This window comes from Syngnathus leptorhynchus, chromosome 12, assembly GCF_054491065.1.
Source record: "Syngnathus leptorhynchus isolate UIUO chromosome 12, UIUO_Slep, whole genome shotgun sequence".
NCBI classification, from domain to species: Eukaryota; Metazoa; Chordata; class Actinopteri; order Syngnathiformes; family Syngnathidae; genus Syngnathus; species Syngnathus leptorhynchus.
This window is the reverse complement of record NC_141206.1, coordinates 1,182,708-1,201,069: the sequence shown is the minus strand read 5'-3', so window position 1 is coordinate 1,201,069 and position 18,362 is coordinate 1,182,708. Positions and strand designations below refer to the sequence as shown.

Genomic DNA, 18,362 nt, shown 5'->3' with positions numbered 1-18,362 from the left:
AGTTTGTGTGCGAGGTTTGCCTTGTTAAGATCACCCAGAACAATGATTAGTGAATTTGGTAGAAGTTTCCCCATGTCTGTCACCTGGTCAGACAGCATCTGCGTCGCTTCATTCGCTCGTGCGTGTGGTGGAATGTAAACAGCCGCCATGACGATCGAGGAGAACTCCCGTGGTGAATAGAACGGCCGGCAGTTCATGAAAAGTGTTTCTAGGAGAGGGCTGCAAGACTCTTTCAACACCGTGACATCCGTACACCAACGTTCATTAATATAGAAATATAGACCACCTCCATTTGATTTTCCGGTGAGCTCAACGCTGCGGTCTGCACGCGTTAGCCGAAACCCAGCTAGCTCCACGGCGTGGTGGAGGGTGCGTCCGTCAAGCCACGTTTCAACAAAGCACAACTCGGCGGATCTACTGAAGTCAGTGTTCCTTGAAGTGAGGAGCAGCAGTTTGTCCGTCTTGTTCGCCAGGGAACGGACATTCGCCAGATGAATTGATGGTAGGGCAGAACGGAACCCTCTCTGCCTCAGCATTACATTATTTGTTATACTTGTTTGTATAGGTCTTTTTAACTGACCATGACATCTTTTGCTATTATATGGGGGAGATTTCAGGTCTTTTAAGTTTAGATGCATGTTTTTCATAGGAGCAGAAGAAGCTTTTCCCTCAGGCTCCTCTGCTTGAGCCACGCCTTAACAGTGCGCCTTTGTCTGACAATCATACTTGCATCCTCATCACTTTTAATGACACTCGTCTCAAGTTTGGTAACTTATTTAAGATATATTTCTCATTTCCTGATACATTTTCATTTTAATCAATTTAGTTCAAGCTGTCAAATCTTAAGGATTTCTACAGCTGGAAGGTTTGTTTTAGTGGGACTAATGACTTCCTGTGGCAACTCCTGCTTCAACCAGTTTCCTGATGTCTTGCCTGTGCCCCCACAGAAATGTCACATGCAACACAATCTCGAAAGATATGTCTTACCATTCACACACACATTCACGCTGCGGAATTTTTCTAACACAACGAGTTGTCTTTACATCTACAAGTCACATCTGCAGACTGAATTCCTTTACTTGGAATTCAAACAAGGACTCCGCCGTCCTTTCCGTGGACCCTCTTCTCTGGAGTCACACCGCGGAATTTACTAACACAACTAGGTGCGTTTCCGTCTACAAGTCACATCTGCAGACCTAATTCCTTTACTTGGAATTCATACAAGGACTCCGCCGCCTTTACCCGGGTACCCTTTTTCCGGGGACTAAACCCCAAACGCAGCCAAAGAGGAGACTCACCCGGTCTGTGAAACACTTCTCCGATGATCCCGTCAATCGCTGCCGCCGAGAGGTGCTGAACTGTACTTCGCCGGCCTGGTGGATAAACGTCGCTCCACAGGTCTTTCCTTCAGGTGTCCTGTTGACCCCTGCCGTGCACGGATTCGGCATCTTCAACACTCCTCAGATCGGCGAGCAGATTTCTTGGGATCCCGGACGAGCCCCCAAAAATGTTGGGTCTTCAACATTCACAAAGAATTTCACAGAGGCAGAGAGTTGTCCTCAATGGCTACTAAGCTTTTGCAAAAGGACAGCATTCAAACAACAACAAGTGTTGCTCAAAAACTGTGCCCTTCTTCAGGCTGGCCACCTTTTATTGAGTAAATACAATGGGTAGGGTTTACACAAATGTATAGCTTCTCATTTGTTCACAGCAGTCAGTTTAACACATGAGACAGAAAACCCAGATGTTATTACTTAAGGAGAGCAGTATAGACCGCTCAACGGTGTCATTATTCAAACCCAGGACGTTCTTGCTTAACGACTCATGACTGTAGACATATATATCACGACTCATGGCTCCAGACATATACATCACAACTCATGGCTCCAGACATGTACATCCCAACTCATGGAAGAGCAAACCCAGATGTTTTTGCTTAACATTCTATAACGGTTGGAAGCTCCCTGGACACAAGGTCAAACTGCCATACGGCAAACATTTTGCATTAAACCCATGTAATCTAATGATAATGTAGAACATTTTTCCCAACACACACTTTATTTGATCTGGTGCCCTCTGGGAAGAAGTACAGGAGCCTGCGCTCCCACACCACCAGACTCACCAACAGCTTCATACTCCAGGCTATTAGGATCCTGAACTCTCTCCCCCCTCCGCCCTTGGCTGCATAACGTCCTGACCTTTTGGGCCGCGTTGGCTGCCTTGCACTACTCTCGCGCTATATTCTGACTACATTCTGACTGTCTGCTGTATGCACACTAGCTCCGTTTTTGCTCCTCTTATTTGTTTATTTATTCATATTTGTCGCTCTTGTTTATTCATTGTATGTGCCTTCTTGATTTTACTTTTTGTGTTGGTTTTCTTGGATGTTTTGTTATGTCTTGTCACCGTGGGATAGTGGGTAACACAATTTCAATCTCTTTGTTTGTCTCGGCGTGTGAAGTGATTGACAGTAAAGCTGACTTTGACTTTAAAATCTGAACATTTAAATATGTAAACTAAAGTGCAATCACATTTGTAAATGAATGGCTTCTGGTTTTTGAAATGTAAATAAACCAATCTGCTGTGATAAAACAACAAAATTGCAATAACTGCATTAACCATCAAAGTGAAGTCTAACTGTAACTGTAGTCTTGAAACAAATCTGAATAAGGAAAAACATTGCAAGAAAATGCAAACTGCTACCGCTATTGTTGGGGAACCTGAGGACTGTATAGGGGCTTGGTTCGAATGGTAATGCTCTTTTCGCCTCCGGGTGTCGGTCAGAACACAGGAGGGAAGACGTGGTTCAGTTTTGATTGCTTTACTTGATTTAAATAATAATAAATAACCATAAATAAAATGCTCTCGGCAACACACCAAACATAAGTCATCAATCGAGATAACAAAATACATTTGCTGGCGACCGTTAGTCACCATGCCGCTGCGTAACGGCTCCTCATACGATGCGACGCAAACTTAAAGGAGCGTGCCGGAGCTGTCAATCTAAACGGCTCGCACACAAAGCAAACCGCGATTGGACAAACCGTACAACAGTGGACAGTAGTAACAGTGAAATGTATATACTCACTTTTTGTCAAAGACGCACACAATCACAGCAACCTACTCAGTCGATACCAGCAACCTTTAATTTACCGCTGCGCACAAGTGAAAATGGGCAAAATGTCTAGACCCTGAATGTTCAAAGTAAGACGACCCCCTCTTTTTTAGTCTTATTTCAATGCAAAAAACATCATCTTACATTCGGGCCAATACGGTACATCGTTCCAGTTTGAAATTCACATCATTCGGCACATTCAAATCACATTGGGGAGGATTTCCAATATTGCCAAAATTGCCAAGTTAAAAAATGTCACCTTTTCACATGAAAAATTTGCAAATGTCAGTTTTTCCCCTTCTAATTTCTTGACCGATTCAACCCATTCCGCCTTTGAACTGTTCATCTTATGCCTACCAATTCCGAAACATTACTTGTTTAAAAAATGTAACATTTTCAACTGTAAAATTCCCGCAAAATTTTGCGAAATTTCACAAAATATTTTTGCCCTTCTAATTTCTACATTTCTTGACAAATTCAACCAGTTCCATCTTTAAACCGTTCATCTTATGCATACCCATTCCAAAACATCTCAATTATCCATCCATTTTCTGAACCGCTTTGAGGAAACCGGAGCGCCCGGAGAAAACCCATGCGGGCTCGGGGAGAACATGCAAACTCCACATAGGGAGGGCCGGAGGTGGCTTCGAACCAGCACCCTCCTAAGGCGAACTGTGAGGCGAACGTGTTACCCAGTGCGCCACCGAGCCGCCATCATCAAAATGATCAATTATCAAATATACAAAATTTAGAAATTTCAAAATTATGCAAATTTAGTTTTTCCTTCTAATTTCTACATTCTTGATCGATGTAAGCCGTTCCAACTGTAAAATGTTCATCCTGGCTCTTTTCTCTCCTACCGTTTTTCTCCCTTATCGTTTTTCGCCTTACCATCTTTCTTGCCGACTGTTTTTCTCGCCTATTGTTTTTCGCTTACTGTTTTTCTCGCCTACCATTTTTCTAGCTTACCGTTTTTCTCGCCAACCGTTTTTCTGGGTTACCATTTTCCTCGCCTTCTGTTTTTACGTTTACCATTTTTCTTGCTTATCTTTTTCTCGCTTACCATTCTTCTTGCATATGATATTCACTTAGCCTTCCAAATTTTTTACGCTTAACTTGTTACAGATAGTTCAACTGATTCATCTCATTCAAACTTTCACATATAGTTTGAGTTTTATAGTTTATAGTATAGTTTTTCAAATATTGAGTTTTCGCAAAATTGTTAAATTTCCAGAAAAATTTCCCCATTCATTCTTATTGGCACATTCAACATTTACCGTTTTCCACGATTACTGTTTTTCATGCTTTCCGTTTTTCACGCTTATTGTTTTTTGCCTTTATTGTTTTTTGCTGTCATTGTTTTTCGCGCTTACCATTTTCGCGCTTACTGTTTTTCGCGCTTGGCATTTTTTGATACTTACCGTTTTTCTCACCTATCGTTTTTCACCTCCACATCTGAGTCCATGGTCCTCAGTCAGAAAAGGGTGGAATGCCCTCTCCGGATTAGGGATGAGATCCTGCCCTAAGTGGAGGACTTCAAGTATCTTGGGGTCTTGTTCACGAGTGAGGGCACGATGGAGCGAGAGATCAACAGTCGGATCGGTGCAGCGTCGGCTGTAATGCGGACTCTGTACTGGTCCATCGTGGTGAAGAGAGCTGAGCCAAAAGGCAAAGCTCTCACTTTACTGGTGGATCTACGCTCCTACCCTCACCTATGGTCACGAGCTACAAGTCGGGACTAAAAGAACAACATCCCGGATACAAGCGGCCGAAATGATTTTCCTCCGCAGGGTGTCTGAGCTCTTCCTTAGAGATAGGGTGAGAAGCTCGGTCATCCGGGAGAGAATCGAAGTAGAGCCGCTGCTCCTCCACGTTGAGAGGAGCCAGATGAGGTGGCTCGGCCATCTCACCAGGATGCCTCCTGGACGCCTTCCTGGGGAGGTGTTCGGGTATGTCCCACCGGCAGGAGACTCCATGGACGACCCAGGATGCGCTGGAGAGACTATGTCTCTCAGCTGGCCTGGGAACACCTTGGCTGGGGAGAGGGAAGTCTGGGAGTCCCTCCTAAAGCTGCTGCCCTCTCGACCCGACCCCGGATAATCGGAAGAAGATGAAGATCTTGCTTACCGTTTTTCTCAACATTTTCAGCTCATTCCCGGCAATTGTATCATTTGATATCATTCCATAGCATTCCCCGAGTTTTATGCGACTTCTTCGCCTTCACGTGCAATTTGACCACAAATGGCATTTAGTTGCTTTTAAAATGATGTCAATTTTGGAGTGACAGACATCCTTCTGCATGGTTAGATGGCTAATATTTTCTTTGTCCTTGTGATTAGAATTTTCATGTATTTCATTTTCATGGATGCTTGCAGGACCCACAACTGGCCATACCCAGAGGAACAATGCTTGCCATATTAATCACTGGAATAGTTTATCTGGGAGTTGCTGTTTCTACAGGTAGAGTACTTAGTTCTTTGTATATCTTTAAGCGTGTTATTTAAATAAATATATTTCTATATACTTTTTTTCTCAAGAATACCCCATTGTTTGTGAGTCATTTTTGAGCATTTGACACTTGCCATCCTAGGTTCTTGTATTGTCAGAGATGCCAGTGGAAATGACACAGTCACCTCTCAGTTCCTAATGAATTGCACAGATGCTTCTTGCAAATTTGGCTATGACTTTTCTGCTTGTAAGAGAGACAAAGATAGCTGTCGCTATGGACTACACAATGATTATCAGGTATGATGAGATTTCAAATCTTTACTCTGTCTTTTACGCTTACTCTATTAGGTGTAAATAGCAAACATGTTTTCATTGTCTTTACAGGTTATGAGCATGGTTTCGGGTTTTGGACCTATCATTACAGCAGGAATCTTCTCTGCCACCCTGTCCTCAGCACTAGCATCGTTGGTCAGTGCACCCAAAGTATTTCAGGTGAGACTATCTTAAAATAGATATGACTTTCACAAATTGAACATGTGCCTCACACCTTGGTAGATTTGAGAACCTTACTCAAAGGCACCTTAACCATGAATGGCGGTACGTCAGGGGTGGTATGTCACGCTCTCATTTCTCCCCCCCATGACATATGGTTGCTTAGGAAAATGAATACAGACACATTGGTCACAAGGTCCATTTTTGGCCACACAACCAGAGTGTGGATGCCCCCCAAAACAAATATATAAATCAATTTTAATTACAATTAGGCTTGTAAGAAACATGTCTTCAACATATTAACAATATGATTCTTTTTTTGCAGGCTTTATGTAAAGACAACATTTACCCAGGCCTTGGAATGTTTGCGAAAGGTTATGGCAAGAACAATGAGCCTCTCCGAGGCTACATCCTGACCTTTGTGATCGCTCTTGTGTTCATCCTAATTGGTAAGGTAGCTAGCTACACTGCTTGATTAGATGGTGATGGAATGGAAAATAATTTGTCTTCTTAAAGTATTATGCTTCCACATGTTTAAAATGTTTATTGCGTTGACATTGAATTAAATGTGAACCAAATCCGAATTGTTCTTGTAACCCATCTCTTGCTGCTCTGTGGTCACTTTGCTTGAAGCCATTTGTCACACTTGGGAAGATATGATGACCTCGTCAATAAAAGTTATTGCGATTGGTCCGTATTGTGCAAATTTCTACTGCAGGTCGAATTCTTAAAATTTACACCTTCTACAGCGGGCTCAGAAATTCATAGGTACCGTATTTTCCGGGCTAAAAGGCGCATCGGATTATAAGGTGCACCTTCAATGAATGGCCCATTTTAAAAGTTTGTCCATATATAAGGCGCACCGGATTATAAGGCGCATAAAATAGAAGCTATACTGCAACAAACAGGTTGAATCGGGTTGCGGTATGCATCCACTAGCCAATAACCAATGAGCCCTCTGTAAACAATCGCGTTTCTCAAACTATCTCCTATAAAATGATCAGGACTGACTAAAGTTCGATCTAACGCATTGGTACTGCTGACCTGTGTTTCCCTTCCATAGCAATCTGTAAATTTACTCGAAACATTAACAGAGCAGCCTATTTTGACATGAAATAGCCTCGTGCGTATAGCAGCTATCATTATAGCATTAGCCACCCGTAAACTCCCATGAGCCTCAGCTCGCAGACTCCCATGAGCCTCGGCAAAGTGTAAACAATCGCGTATCTCAAACGAGCTACTATAAAATGATCGGAACTGACTAAAGTTCGATCTAACACATTCGTACTGCTTACCTATGTTTCCCTCCCATATCGATCCGTAAACTTACTCGAAACATTAACGGAGCAGCCTATTTTGAAATGAAATAGCCTCACGGGTACAACAGCTATTCAGTGACGCCCCCTGACGACGGTTGCCGTAATGCTGGGAACCGATGCGACCTTGTAATTTACTAGTCGTACTAAAACGTACTGAAACATTTTGGCAGAGCACTGTGTACAACCAGTATGGATCAACAAATCCATCAATTGATCCATATATAAGGCGCACCGGACTATAAGGCACACGGTCGGCTTTTGAGAAAATTTTAGGTTTTTAGGTGCGCCTTTTAGTCCGGGAAATACGGTAATTATTTTCATTAACTAATGAAAGTTCCACTTGCATATATAGTAGATGGTCACCATGTTATAGCAAGACTACAACATTGATAGGAGATGGTGGAGTAGTGTTTTGGGCTGAAATATGGAGAAGTGAAGTGGTAGACCTTTTTAGCATTGCATATTGAACTTACGGAGTTTGTAACCGATAGGTTCTCGCTATGTTATAAAAGAGTCATAGAGCAAGTGTCTTATTGATGCAACATAATGTGAACATTGCAATACTGTGTTTAAGAATGTGAACAACTGGTCATCTGTATTTGGTTTCATTGCAGCTGAACTGAACGTAATTGCCCCCATCATCTCTAATTTTTTCTTGGCCTCCTATGCATTGATCAACTTTTCGGTGTTCCATGCCTCATTGGCTAACTCCCCGGGTAAGTCATGGGAAGATAAGTAAACTACTTTAAATGTGATCTATTATAATATGCAGTATCAAAGCTGTTATGGTAGAAATCTCTTGAACATTTCCTTTGTGTGAAAATCAATGTATTTCTTCTAAAAGGCATTGAGAGCACTGATAACTTCTCGACTGACTGGAAGGTTTACAGATCAAGCTAAAGAAGATGGAAATTATTTTGGGATGTGCAAAGAAGGGACAGTGCATATTAGCACATGAATGTTGGAAATGGTAGTTGGAGGCAAAGAGAACATTTATTGCTATGGTGAAGGAAGATTTGCAGATAACTCAAGTTTGAGCAGAAAATGTTGAGAACGAGACATGCATATCATTTTCAAATACATTGTCATCACATCTATCCATCCACCCATTTTCAACACCGCTTATCCTGTTCAGGGTCACGGGAGGTGCTGATCTCTGTCCCAGCAGACGTTGGGCAATAGGCAGACCACACTGAACTGTTCGCTAGCCAGTCGCAGGGCATATATAGAGACGAACAACGAATCGCACTCACATGCACACCACCACTGAGCGGGAATCAATCTCACGCTGCCTGCACACAAATCAAGCGTGTGTAACCCAAACACTATCAGTTACTTGTATAGGCACACACTTAAATAAACAACAAATTTTAAAACAAGTGTGTTTACTCGTGAAGAGTAAGATAGTGACAATTTAATAGCATAAACGCACTTACTTTGAAATGGAATTCACTAAAGGTAGGTTTCACGGATGTGGTGATAAAGCGTGTAAATGTACTATAACAGGAAAGATGATGATGATGACGTTCATTTATTCATAAATCACAGGTGTCAAACTCAAGGCCCTGGGTCCATATCCAGCCCGCGACATTATTTTGTGTGGCCTGTGAAGTCATTTTATGTGTTGACTTCAATTTTCTTGCATATTGTCTTGACTTTTAACAACACTGCGATACTAGATAATGTAAGATTTGTTTTGTTACCAATCCCCCCTTTAAAATAAAGTAAAAATCAGTTGGGAAAAAAAATACTGGCTTGTGATTTCAATCGTAGTTATCCATCAATTCTTTGTTTATATGTGATAATATGAGGCAATCATACATGGGTTCAGTCATAACGGCCCTCCGAGAAAACGAACTTAATTTGAGCTCATTCTTTTAAAAATAAGATTTAAAATAAGATTAATCTCATCTAAAATATATATATATATATATATATATATATATATATATATATATATATATATATATATATATATATATATATATATATATATATATATACACTGCTCAAAAAAATTAAAGGAAAGCTTTGAAAACACATCAGATTTCAATGGTGAAAAAAAAAATGTGGATATCTATACTGATATGGACAGTTTGTCTCAGGAACAAAAGGATGCCACATCTTTTGATGGAAATAAAAGTTTTCAGCCTACAGAGGGCTCAGTATATAGACACCCCAAAAATCAAAGTGAAAAAATGATGTGGCAGGCTGGTCCATTTTGCTTAAATTCAATTTCTGCAATTCAAAACTCTTTTCAATATCTTATGTAGCCCCCACATGCTTGTATGCATGCTTAACAACGTCGCGGCATGCTCCTAATGAGATGACGGATGGTGTCTTAGTTGTACTAAGTTCATTTTGTTTCCTTTGTCAATCACTTTTTGGTTCTTTTATCACAAACAAGGTATTTTAGGTTGCATTACCTGACATGTTTCGGCATGAACTTCCGCCTTCATCAGAGTGTCACTGCTGTAATTGTGACGCGTCTTTATCAGCTGATTGATGAATGACTCATCTGTCAGATTTGACAGATGAGTCACGCCCTCTGCTGTCCCTTCACCTCTCCAAAATGCTGCTCCAGGTGGTAGAGAGCATGTAGGCTCCCTCGTCTCTGTTGATGGTCCTCGGGCCTCGTTTACGGATCTCATGTGCAATTTATTTATGGAGGATTTAGAACAAAAAGCACTCTCAACAGCCCCGGATACATACAAACCCACACTATGGAGACGCTACGTAGATGATATTCTGGAAAAAACAAAAACAGGACACACACAACACCTTACAGACCACCTCAACACCATAGACACCACTGGCAACATAAAATTCACTCACGAAGAAGAAACAGATCAATCCATAGCCTTTCTAGACATCAACATACACCACACAGACAACGGAGACATAAAAATAAAAGTACACAGAAACCCCACACACACCGACCAATACCTCCTCTGGACATCAGAACATCCCACTATACATAAACTGTCAGTAGTCAGAACACTATACGAACAAACAACAATAATCACGGACCCGGAGGACAGAACACAGGAAGAAAAGCACATACAAAACGCACTCAAAAAAATGTCAGTATCCACAATGGGCAATAACTAAAGGTGCAGAACAGGTAAAGAACAAAAAACACACAACACAGGGGGAAAGAAAAAAGAAACCACAAAGACAAGAACCCAGCGGTATGGTAACGTTGCCGTATGTGAAAGGAATTAAGGAACGCATCAAAAGGGCCATGAAAAAATATAACAAACACACCCATCAAACCACACAGATACTGGTCCACCCAAAAGACAGAATCAACCCGGAAAATAAATGCAACTCCATATACGAGATACCATGCAAATCATGCAATAAATCATACATCGGGGAGACGGTGAGAAGGAGACCGCAATAAGACAAACAAGAGCAATAAAACACTACAAGTCAGCCATCACCGACCACTGTAAAAAAGAAAACCACATCATGGACTGGGAAAAGGCCAGAATCATCCGCACCAAAGAAAAAAAACATCAGCGTTAGATCAGGGAGGCCATTGAGATCCGTAAACGAGGCCCGAGGCCCATCAACAGAGACGAGGGAGCCTACATGCTCTCTACCACCTGGAGCAGCATTTTGGAGAGGTGAAGGGACAGCAGAGGGCGTGACTCATCTGTCAAATCTGACAGGTGAGTCACGACTTCATTCTTCGATCAGCTGATAAAGACGCGTCACAACTACAGCAGTGACACTCTGATGAAGGCGGAAGTTCATGCCGAAACATGTCAGGTAATGCAACCTAAAATACCTTGTTTGTGATAAAAGAACTAAAAAGTGAGTGGTGGTGGATGGTGTCTTGTGGGATGTCCTCCCAGATCTGTTTAAGGGCATCAGTGACCTCCTGCAAAGTCTAACAAGCAACCTGGTGGCGTCTGATAGACCGAAACATTATATCCCAAAGGTGTTCTATCGGGTTTAGATCAGGTGATCGTGAGGGTCATTCAATTGTGTCAATTCCTTCATCCTCCAGATACTGTCTGCATACTCTTGCCACATGAGGCCAGGAATGTCGTGGATTAGGAGGAACCCTGGACCTACTGCACCAGCGTAGGGTCTGACCATGGGTGCAAGAATTTCATCCCGATACCTAATGGCAGTCAGAATGCTGTTCTCTAGCCTGTAGAGGTCTGTTCGTCCCTCCATGGAAATGCCTCCCCAGACCAATACTGACCCACCACCGAACCGGTCATGCTGAATGATGTTGCAGGCAGCATAGCACTCTCCTTGGCTTCTCCAGACCCTTTCACGTCTATCACAGGTGCTCAGGGTAAACCTGCTCTCATCTGTGAGAAGCACAGGGCGCCAGTGGTAGACTTGCCAATTCTGGTGTTCTATGGCAAATGCCAATCGAGCTCCACGGTGCTGAGTAGTGAGCATAGGGCACACTACAGGACGTCGTGCCCTGAGGCCACCCTCGTGAAGTCTGTTTCTGACTGTTTGGGCAAAGACTTTCACACCAGTAGCCTGCTGAAGGTCATTCTGTAGGGCTCGGGCAGTGCTCAACCTGTTCCTCCTTGCACAAAGCAGCGGATATCGGTCCTGCTGATGGGATGAGGACAGTCTACAGCCCTGTGCAGCGGCCCTGAAAGTGATTAACAACCCTCTCTGCCACTTGCCTGACCAAAACCATATCAGAAAAGTGTAATTGAATTCATGCCATACCCTGATAAAAAACTGTTCCTTTAATTTTTTTGAGCAATATATATATATATATATATATATATATATATATATATATATATATATATATATATATATATATATCAGGGATGAGAATTTTCCGCCGATCCACGGATTTTCGTTTTTTTTTCCATCGAACGTATCATTTTCGTGAATTGTGTAAATCCGTTAAGAAAATTATTTCTAAATATATGGGGGGCAACGTTAGCCTAGGCGACTCGCGAGCATTCCCCCGCCCGCCGCGACGGCATCTTTAGGCACATCTCAAGACAAAATTACCGTAATTTTCGGACTATAAATCGCTCCGGAGTATAAATCACACCAGCCATAAAATGCACAATAAAGTGGAAAAAAACATATATAAGTCGCACCGGAGTACAAGTCGCACCAGCCATAAAATGCACAATAAAGTGAAAAAAAAACATATAAGTCGCACTTTTGGGGCAAATTTATTTGTCAAAATCCAACACGAAGAACAGACGTAAACTAGCAACAACAGGCTAAACGATATGGTATGCTAACGTGACATATACACAAACAAGGAGCTGAGAACGGGCCTGACGTAACATTCAGAGTTATTCAAACAAGTATTACATAAATAATACGTTTATCAAACCATCTGTGTCACTCCAATTCATTAAATCCATCGATCGTCCTTTAGATAAACAATGCCGCGTATGCGCCGCATATGCGCCGCGCCACTGACATCGGACTCGTTGTAAATTGCATTTCTAATTATTCCACAGACCCATATTACGATATATCAAGTATATTTCAAATAACTATCATATAACAACGACATTATCAAACCATCTGTGTCACTCCTAATCATTAAATCCATCGATCAAATTCCTCGTCCTTTATGTCAACAAGGCCGCACGCGGACCGCACGGATCTAGTATATAACTATATTGTTGCGTTAACAAAGTACCAGGAAAGACGTGGGTATGGTAAACAGCTCTTTATTTAACAAAACAAGAGTTCAACGAGCGAACAACTACTGAACTGTAACGATAAAAACATATACAAGTTGCTACACGAAATAAAATATATCAAATAACTCTAACATAAATAGGTTTTTCAAACCTTGTGTCACTCCAAATCGTTAAATCCTTCAAACATTCAAACTGAAGTTCAAATGACAGTCATCCCTTGCTACATTGTGGTTTGTTTATCGCGGTTTCTCTACATCGTGAATTTTTGAATTTTGAAAATTTGTTAAAAAAAATCACATAAGTTGCTCCTGAGTATGAATCGCCCCCCCAACCAAACTATGAAAAAACCTGCGACTTATAGTCCGAAAATTACGGTACTTAAGATGTGAGTACGGAAATCGGCTTGCCTCTGTAAACCTAACTCACTGGCAGCAGTGATGCGACAACATCCGCCTTATTTTCTGCAGCATTTTGGCACTACTTTCGTCACATCATTTCCACTTGTTTACTTACGCGGAGAACTAAGTGTTTTTACACCGCCACAATGTGAATTTGCGATTGGGTTTTCATCACTTGGAGACAATTTATTTAGTTAGATAGATCAAGGGCCTACTCAGCAAACGTTTTCGCCAGCATGGCGATAGTTTTGGAGAAAAAAGACGAGGATCGTGGCTGGGAAATAGACAAGTCGAACGGAATCAAGAACTGCTTCAGATGGGCGTGGCTCAAGAGCAGCGTCATTATACAGTTCGTCCGTAAAGTAGATGTCCCGTGGAAGGTTTTGTGTATTCTCTGTCAAGATATTTTAAGCTATGGAGGTCGCGGCGCTAGGAACATTAAGGAACAAGAAAACACAAAGTTACGTTTTTACTTTTACAAGCATGTGGGTTTAGAAAGTAACACGTTACATGTAAGCTAATGTTAGGCTATTGTCATGATATCGTTAAAGAACAAATCTTTAATGATATAATAATGAATTTTATTTGTAAGGCGCCTTTCAAGGCACTCTAGGTCGCCGTACAGAGATAAAATAGCATACACAATTAAATATAAAAACAGTATAAAAGCAAGGAAACATCTGCAGCAGGATGATAGGTTCAAGTACAAACCGGATTCGGTTGAAGTTGGGAAATTGTGTAAAATGTAAATAAAAACAAAATACAACGATTTGAAAATCCTTCTCAACCCATATTCAATTGAATACATTAATGTTCAAACTGATAAATTTACCGTATTTTCTAGACCAAAAGGCGCACCAGATTATAAGGCGCACCTTCAATGAACGGCCCATTTTAAAACTGTGTCCATATATAAGGCGCACCGGATTATAAGGCGCATAAAATAGAAGCTATACTGCAACAAACTGCGGTTGACTAGAGTTGCGATATGCATCCTCTAGCCAATAACCAATGGGCCCTCTGTAAACAATCGCGTTTCTCAAACTATCCTATAAAATGATCAGAACTGACTAGATCTAACACATTGGTACTGCTTACCTATGTTTCCCTTCCATATCGATCCGTAAATTTATTCAAAACATTAACAGAGCAGCCAATTTTGACGTGAAATAGCCTCGTGCTTATAGCAGCTATCACTATAGCATTAGCCACCCGCAAACTTCCATGAGCCTCAGCAAAGTGTAAACAATCGCATTTCTCAAAGGAGGGCTTAAAAAATGATCAGAACTGACTAAAGTTCGATCTAACACCTTGGTACTGCTTACCTACATATCAATCTGTAAATGTACTCGAAACATTAACAGAGCAGCCTATTTTGACATGAAATAGCCCCGTGCGTATAGCAGCTATCACTATAGCATTAGCCACCCGCAAACTCCCATGAGCCTCAGCTCGCAGACTCCCATGAGCCTCAGCAAAGTGTAAACAATCGCGTTTCTCAAACGAGGGCTTAAAAAATGATCGGAACTGACTAAAAATTTATCTAACACCTTGGTACTGCTTACCTATGTTTCCCTTCCATATCGATCCGTAAATTTACTCGAAACATTAACAGAGCAGCCTATTTTGACATAAAATGGCCTCACGGATACAACAGCTATTCAGTGACACCCCCTGACAACGGTTGCCGTAATGCTGGTAAGCGATGCGACCTTGTAATTTACTAGTTGTACTAAAATGTACTGAAAATTTTGGCAGAGCACTGTGTATAACCATTATGAATCAACAAATTCATAAATTAATCCATATATATGGCGCACCGGACTATAAGGCGCACTGTCGGCTTTTGAGAAAATTTTAGGTTTTTAGGTGTGCTTTATAGTCCGGAAATTACGGTAATTGTTTTTGCCAAATTATAATTAACTTATAATTTCATTGCTGCAACACGTCCAGTAGAAGTTCGGAAAGGTGGCAAAAAATACTGAGAAAGCTTAGAAAAGCTAATCAAACACCTATTTGGAACATCCCACATGTGATCAGGCTAATTGGGAACAGGTGGGTACCATGATTGGGTTTAAAAGGAGCCTCCCCAAACATGTTCAGTCATTCATAAGCAAGGATGGGGTGAGGTTCACCACTTTGTCCACAACTGCGTGAGAAAATAGTTGAACAGTTTAAGAACAACATTTCTCAAAGCAAAGTTGCAAGGAATTTAGAATTTCAACATCTACGCTCCATAATATCATCAAAAGGTTCAGAGAATCTGGTGAAATCACTGCACGTAAGTGCCACGGCCGGAAACCAAGACTGATTGACCGTGACCTTCGGTCCCTCAGACGGCACACAAACCGACATGAGCGTGTAAAGGATATTACCAAATGGGCTCAGGAAAACTTCAGAAAACCACTGTCAGTAAATACAGTTCGTCTCTACATCAGTAAGTGCGGGTTAAATCTCTACCATGCAAAGCAAAAGCCGTTTATAAACAACATCCAGAAACGCCGCCGGGTTCTCTGGGCCCGAGCTCATGTAAAATGGACTGATGCACAATGGAAAAGTGTTTTGTGGTCTGATGAGTCCACTTTTCAAATAGTTTTTGGAAACACTGGACGTCGTGTCCTCCGGACCAAAGAGGAAGTGGACCATCCGGACTGTTATCAACGCAAAGTTCAAAAGCCAGCGTCTGTGATGGTATGGGGGTGCATTAGTTCCCATGGCATGGGTGACTAACACTTCTGTGAAGGCAACATAAATGCTGAAAAGTACATACAGATTTTGGAGCAACATATGCTGCCATCCAAGCGACGTCTTTTTCATGGACGCCGCTGCTTATTTCAGCAAGATAATGCCAAGCCACATTCTGCACGTGTTACAACAGCGTGGCTTCGAAGTAAAAGAGTCCAGGTTCTCCCCTGGCCCGCTTGCAGTCCAGACCTGTCTCCCATTGAAAATGTGTGGCAGATTATGAAGCGTAAAATATGACAGGGAAGACCCCAGACTGTTGAACAACTGAAGCGGTTCATCAAGCAAGAATGGGAAAGAATTCCACATGAGAAGCTAAGAGAATTAGTCTCCTCTCTTCCAAAACATTTATTGAGTGTTATTAAAAGGAAAAGTGATGTAACGAAGTGGTAAACATGCCCTTTCCCAACTTCTACTGCACGTGTAGCAGCCATGAAATTCTAAGTTAATTATTATTTGAAAAATAAAATAAAGTTTGTGTTTGAGCATTGAATATGTTGTCTTTGTAGTGTATTCAATTGAATATAGGTTGAAAGGGATTTTGAAATCATTGTATTTTGTTTTTATTTACATTTTACACAATTTCCCAACTCCAACTGAATCTGGTTTGTATATGCCTGCTTAAAGAGGTGGGTTTTTAGGTGGAATGCGAACTGAAGAATGGAGTCAATGTTTCTAATGTCAGGGGAGAGAGAGTTCCAGAGGCGACGGGCAGAGCAAGTGAAGGCTCTAGCCCCCATAGTGGACAGACGGAATGGGGGGACAGTGAGGGTAATAGTAGATGCAGAGCTTAGAGACCTGGTGGGAATGTTAATGTGGAGGAGGTCAGACAGGTATGGAGGGGCGAGGTTATGGATGGCCTTAAATGTATGAATGAGAATTTTCTAGTTTATGTGCTGTTTTATGGGAAGCCAGTGAAGTTATTTGATATTAACACTGAAAAAAAAAATGAAATTATGCAAAACAATAGTGTGTATTTGTTCCAAAAAGTGGACTAAGTGTGTGTGTGTGTGTGTGTGTGTGTGTGTGTATACACGGAAATGTAGCGGGGGGGATTTCATATATATATATATACACACACGCACGCGCACACACACATTTTTCTGTTGCTATATTGCAATTCAGCCTTGCTGTTTCATGGATTCTTTTAATTATTTATTTATTTATGTATTTAGCTGTGTAAGAAAGGTAAACCTCAAATGGAGTCAACTAATGTAGTGTTTTTATCTACACTATATGGTGCTCAATGCACTTTACAGAGCCTCACATTCAGCCATTCACACACCCATCCATACTCACAATGTGCTCTGCAGAAGCTTGCGCTTGAACTGTTTCTATCTGTACTGCCTGACTCGCTGATGCACCATGACCTGTTTAGAGCACCAACAGCGCATACCAGCACTCTGATTGTGGTGCACTCTGAATTATTGAACAACACTTTTGAAGAAAGTTCAGTTCAGAAACTTTAAACATTTTTCAAATGGGGCCCATTGAGTCATTCAGTCTAAGCCAGATAGTTAACAGTTGCATTCAGAAATTAGGAAGAAATCAGTTAGCCACCAACCGGAGCACAAGGATGATGAAATCTTGGCAAATAACATTTTGTAATAGTTTGTTTTAAAACATCTTAACTTCACGCATCTTACGCCCAAGATAATTGATATTTCATTGTATATATTGAATTATATGCTCTTTTTCTCCTTTAACCCCAGAGCTCTAGCTGTGCTCCAGGTACAGATTCCCTGTCTTGCATTTAATTCTACCGAGCAGATTATGTTTTTACCAGCACATAAATGGTACATGGCTCAATCTGAGGGTAATATTGAGAAATATTGAGAAAATAGACCAACCTTTACTGCCTTACAAGATTTTACCACTTTTCCAAAAACTATTTTTATGTAAAATCTTAGCCTCGTCATTGCCAAAATCACTTAGGGGATTGTTACATAATACTGTAGTGAATGAAGTGACATGGTCAATGTACCCTTTATGTGTTGTGGTTGTAGCCTTAGTCATTCTATAACAACGCAGCATCACTGTGTCCCATCACTAAAAGTCAATTTCTTCAATTTTTGTGCTACCCCTCGGCTGAGTGCGTAATTATGGTCTTAAATAGCAGGTGTAACTTTCTGAGCTCATGTATAACAGACTGATACCCTTCATTCTTTAACCCAAGTACATACAA

General features: G+C 41.3%; 1 protein-coding gene across 1 annotated transcript in view; it reads left to right on the top strand.

Annotated features, from left to right (window-relative positions):
* slc12a2 (solute carrier family 12 member 2) overlaps positions 1-18,362 on the top strand; it is a 92,867-nt gene that overhangs the window by 33,768 nt on the left and 40,737 nt on the right. The window contains exons 9-13 of the mRNA XM_085927027.1: positions 5,491-5,575; positions 5,706-5,860; positions 5,948-6,055; positions 6,381-6,504; positions 7,989-8,090. Of these exons, the coding sequence (XP_085783153.1) occupies positions 5,491-5,575; positions 5,706-5,860; positions 5,948-6,055; positions 6,381-6,504; positions 7,989-8,090 (574 nt within the window). The remainder of the gene's footprint in view (positions 1-5,490; positions 5,576-5,705; positions 5,861-5,947; positions 6,056-6,380; positions 6,505-7,988; positions 8,091-18,362) is intronic.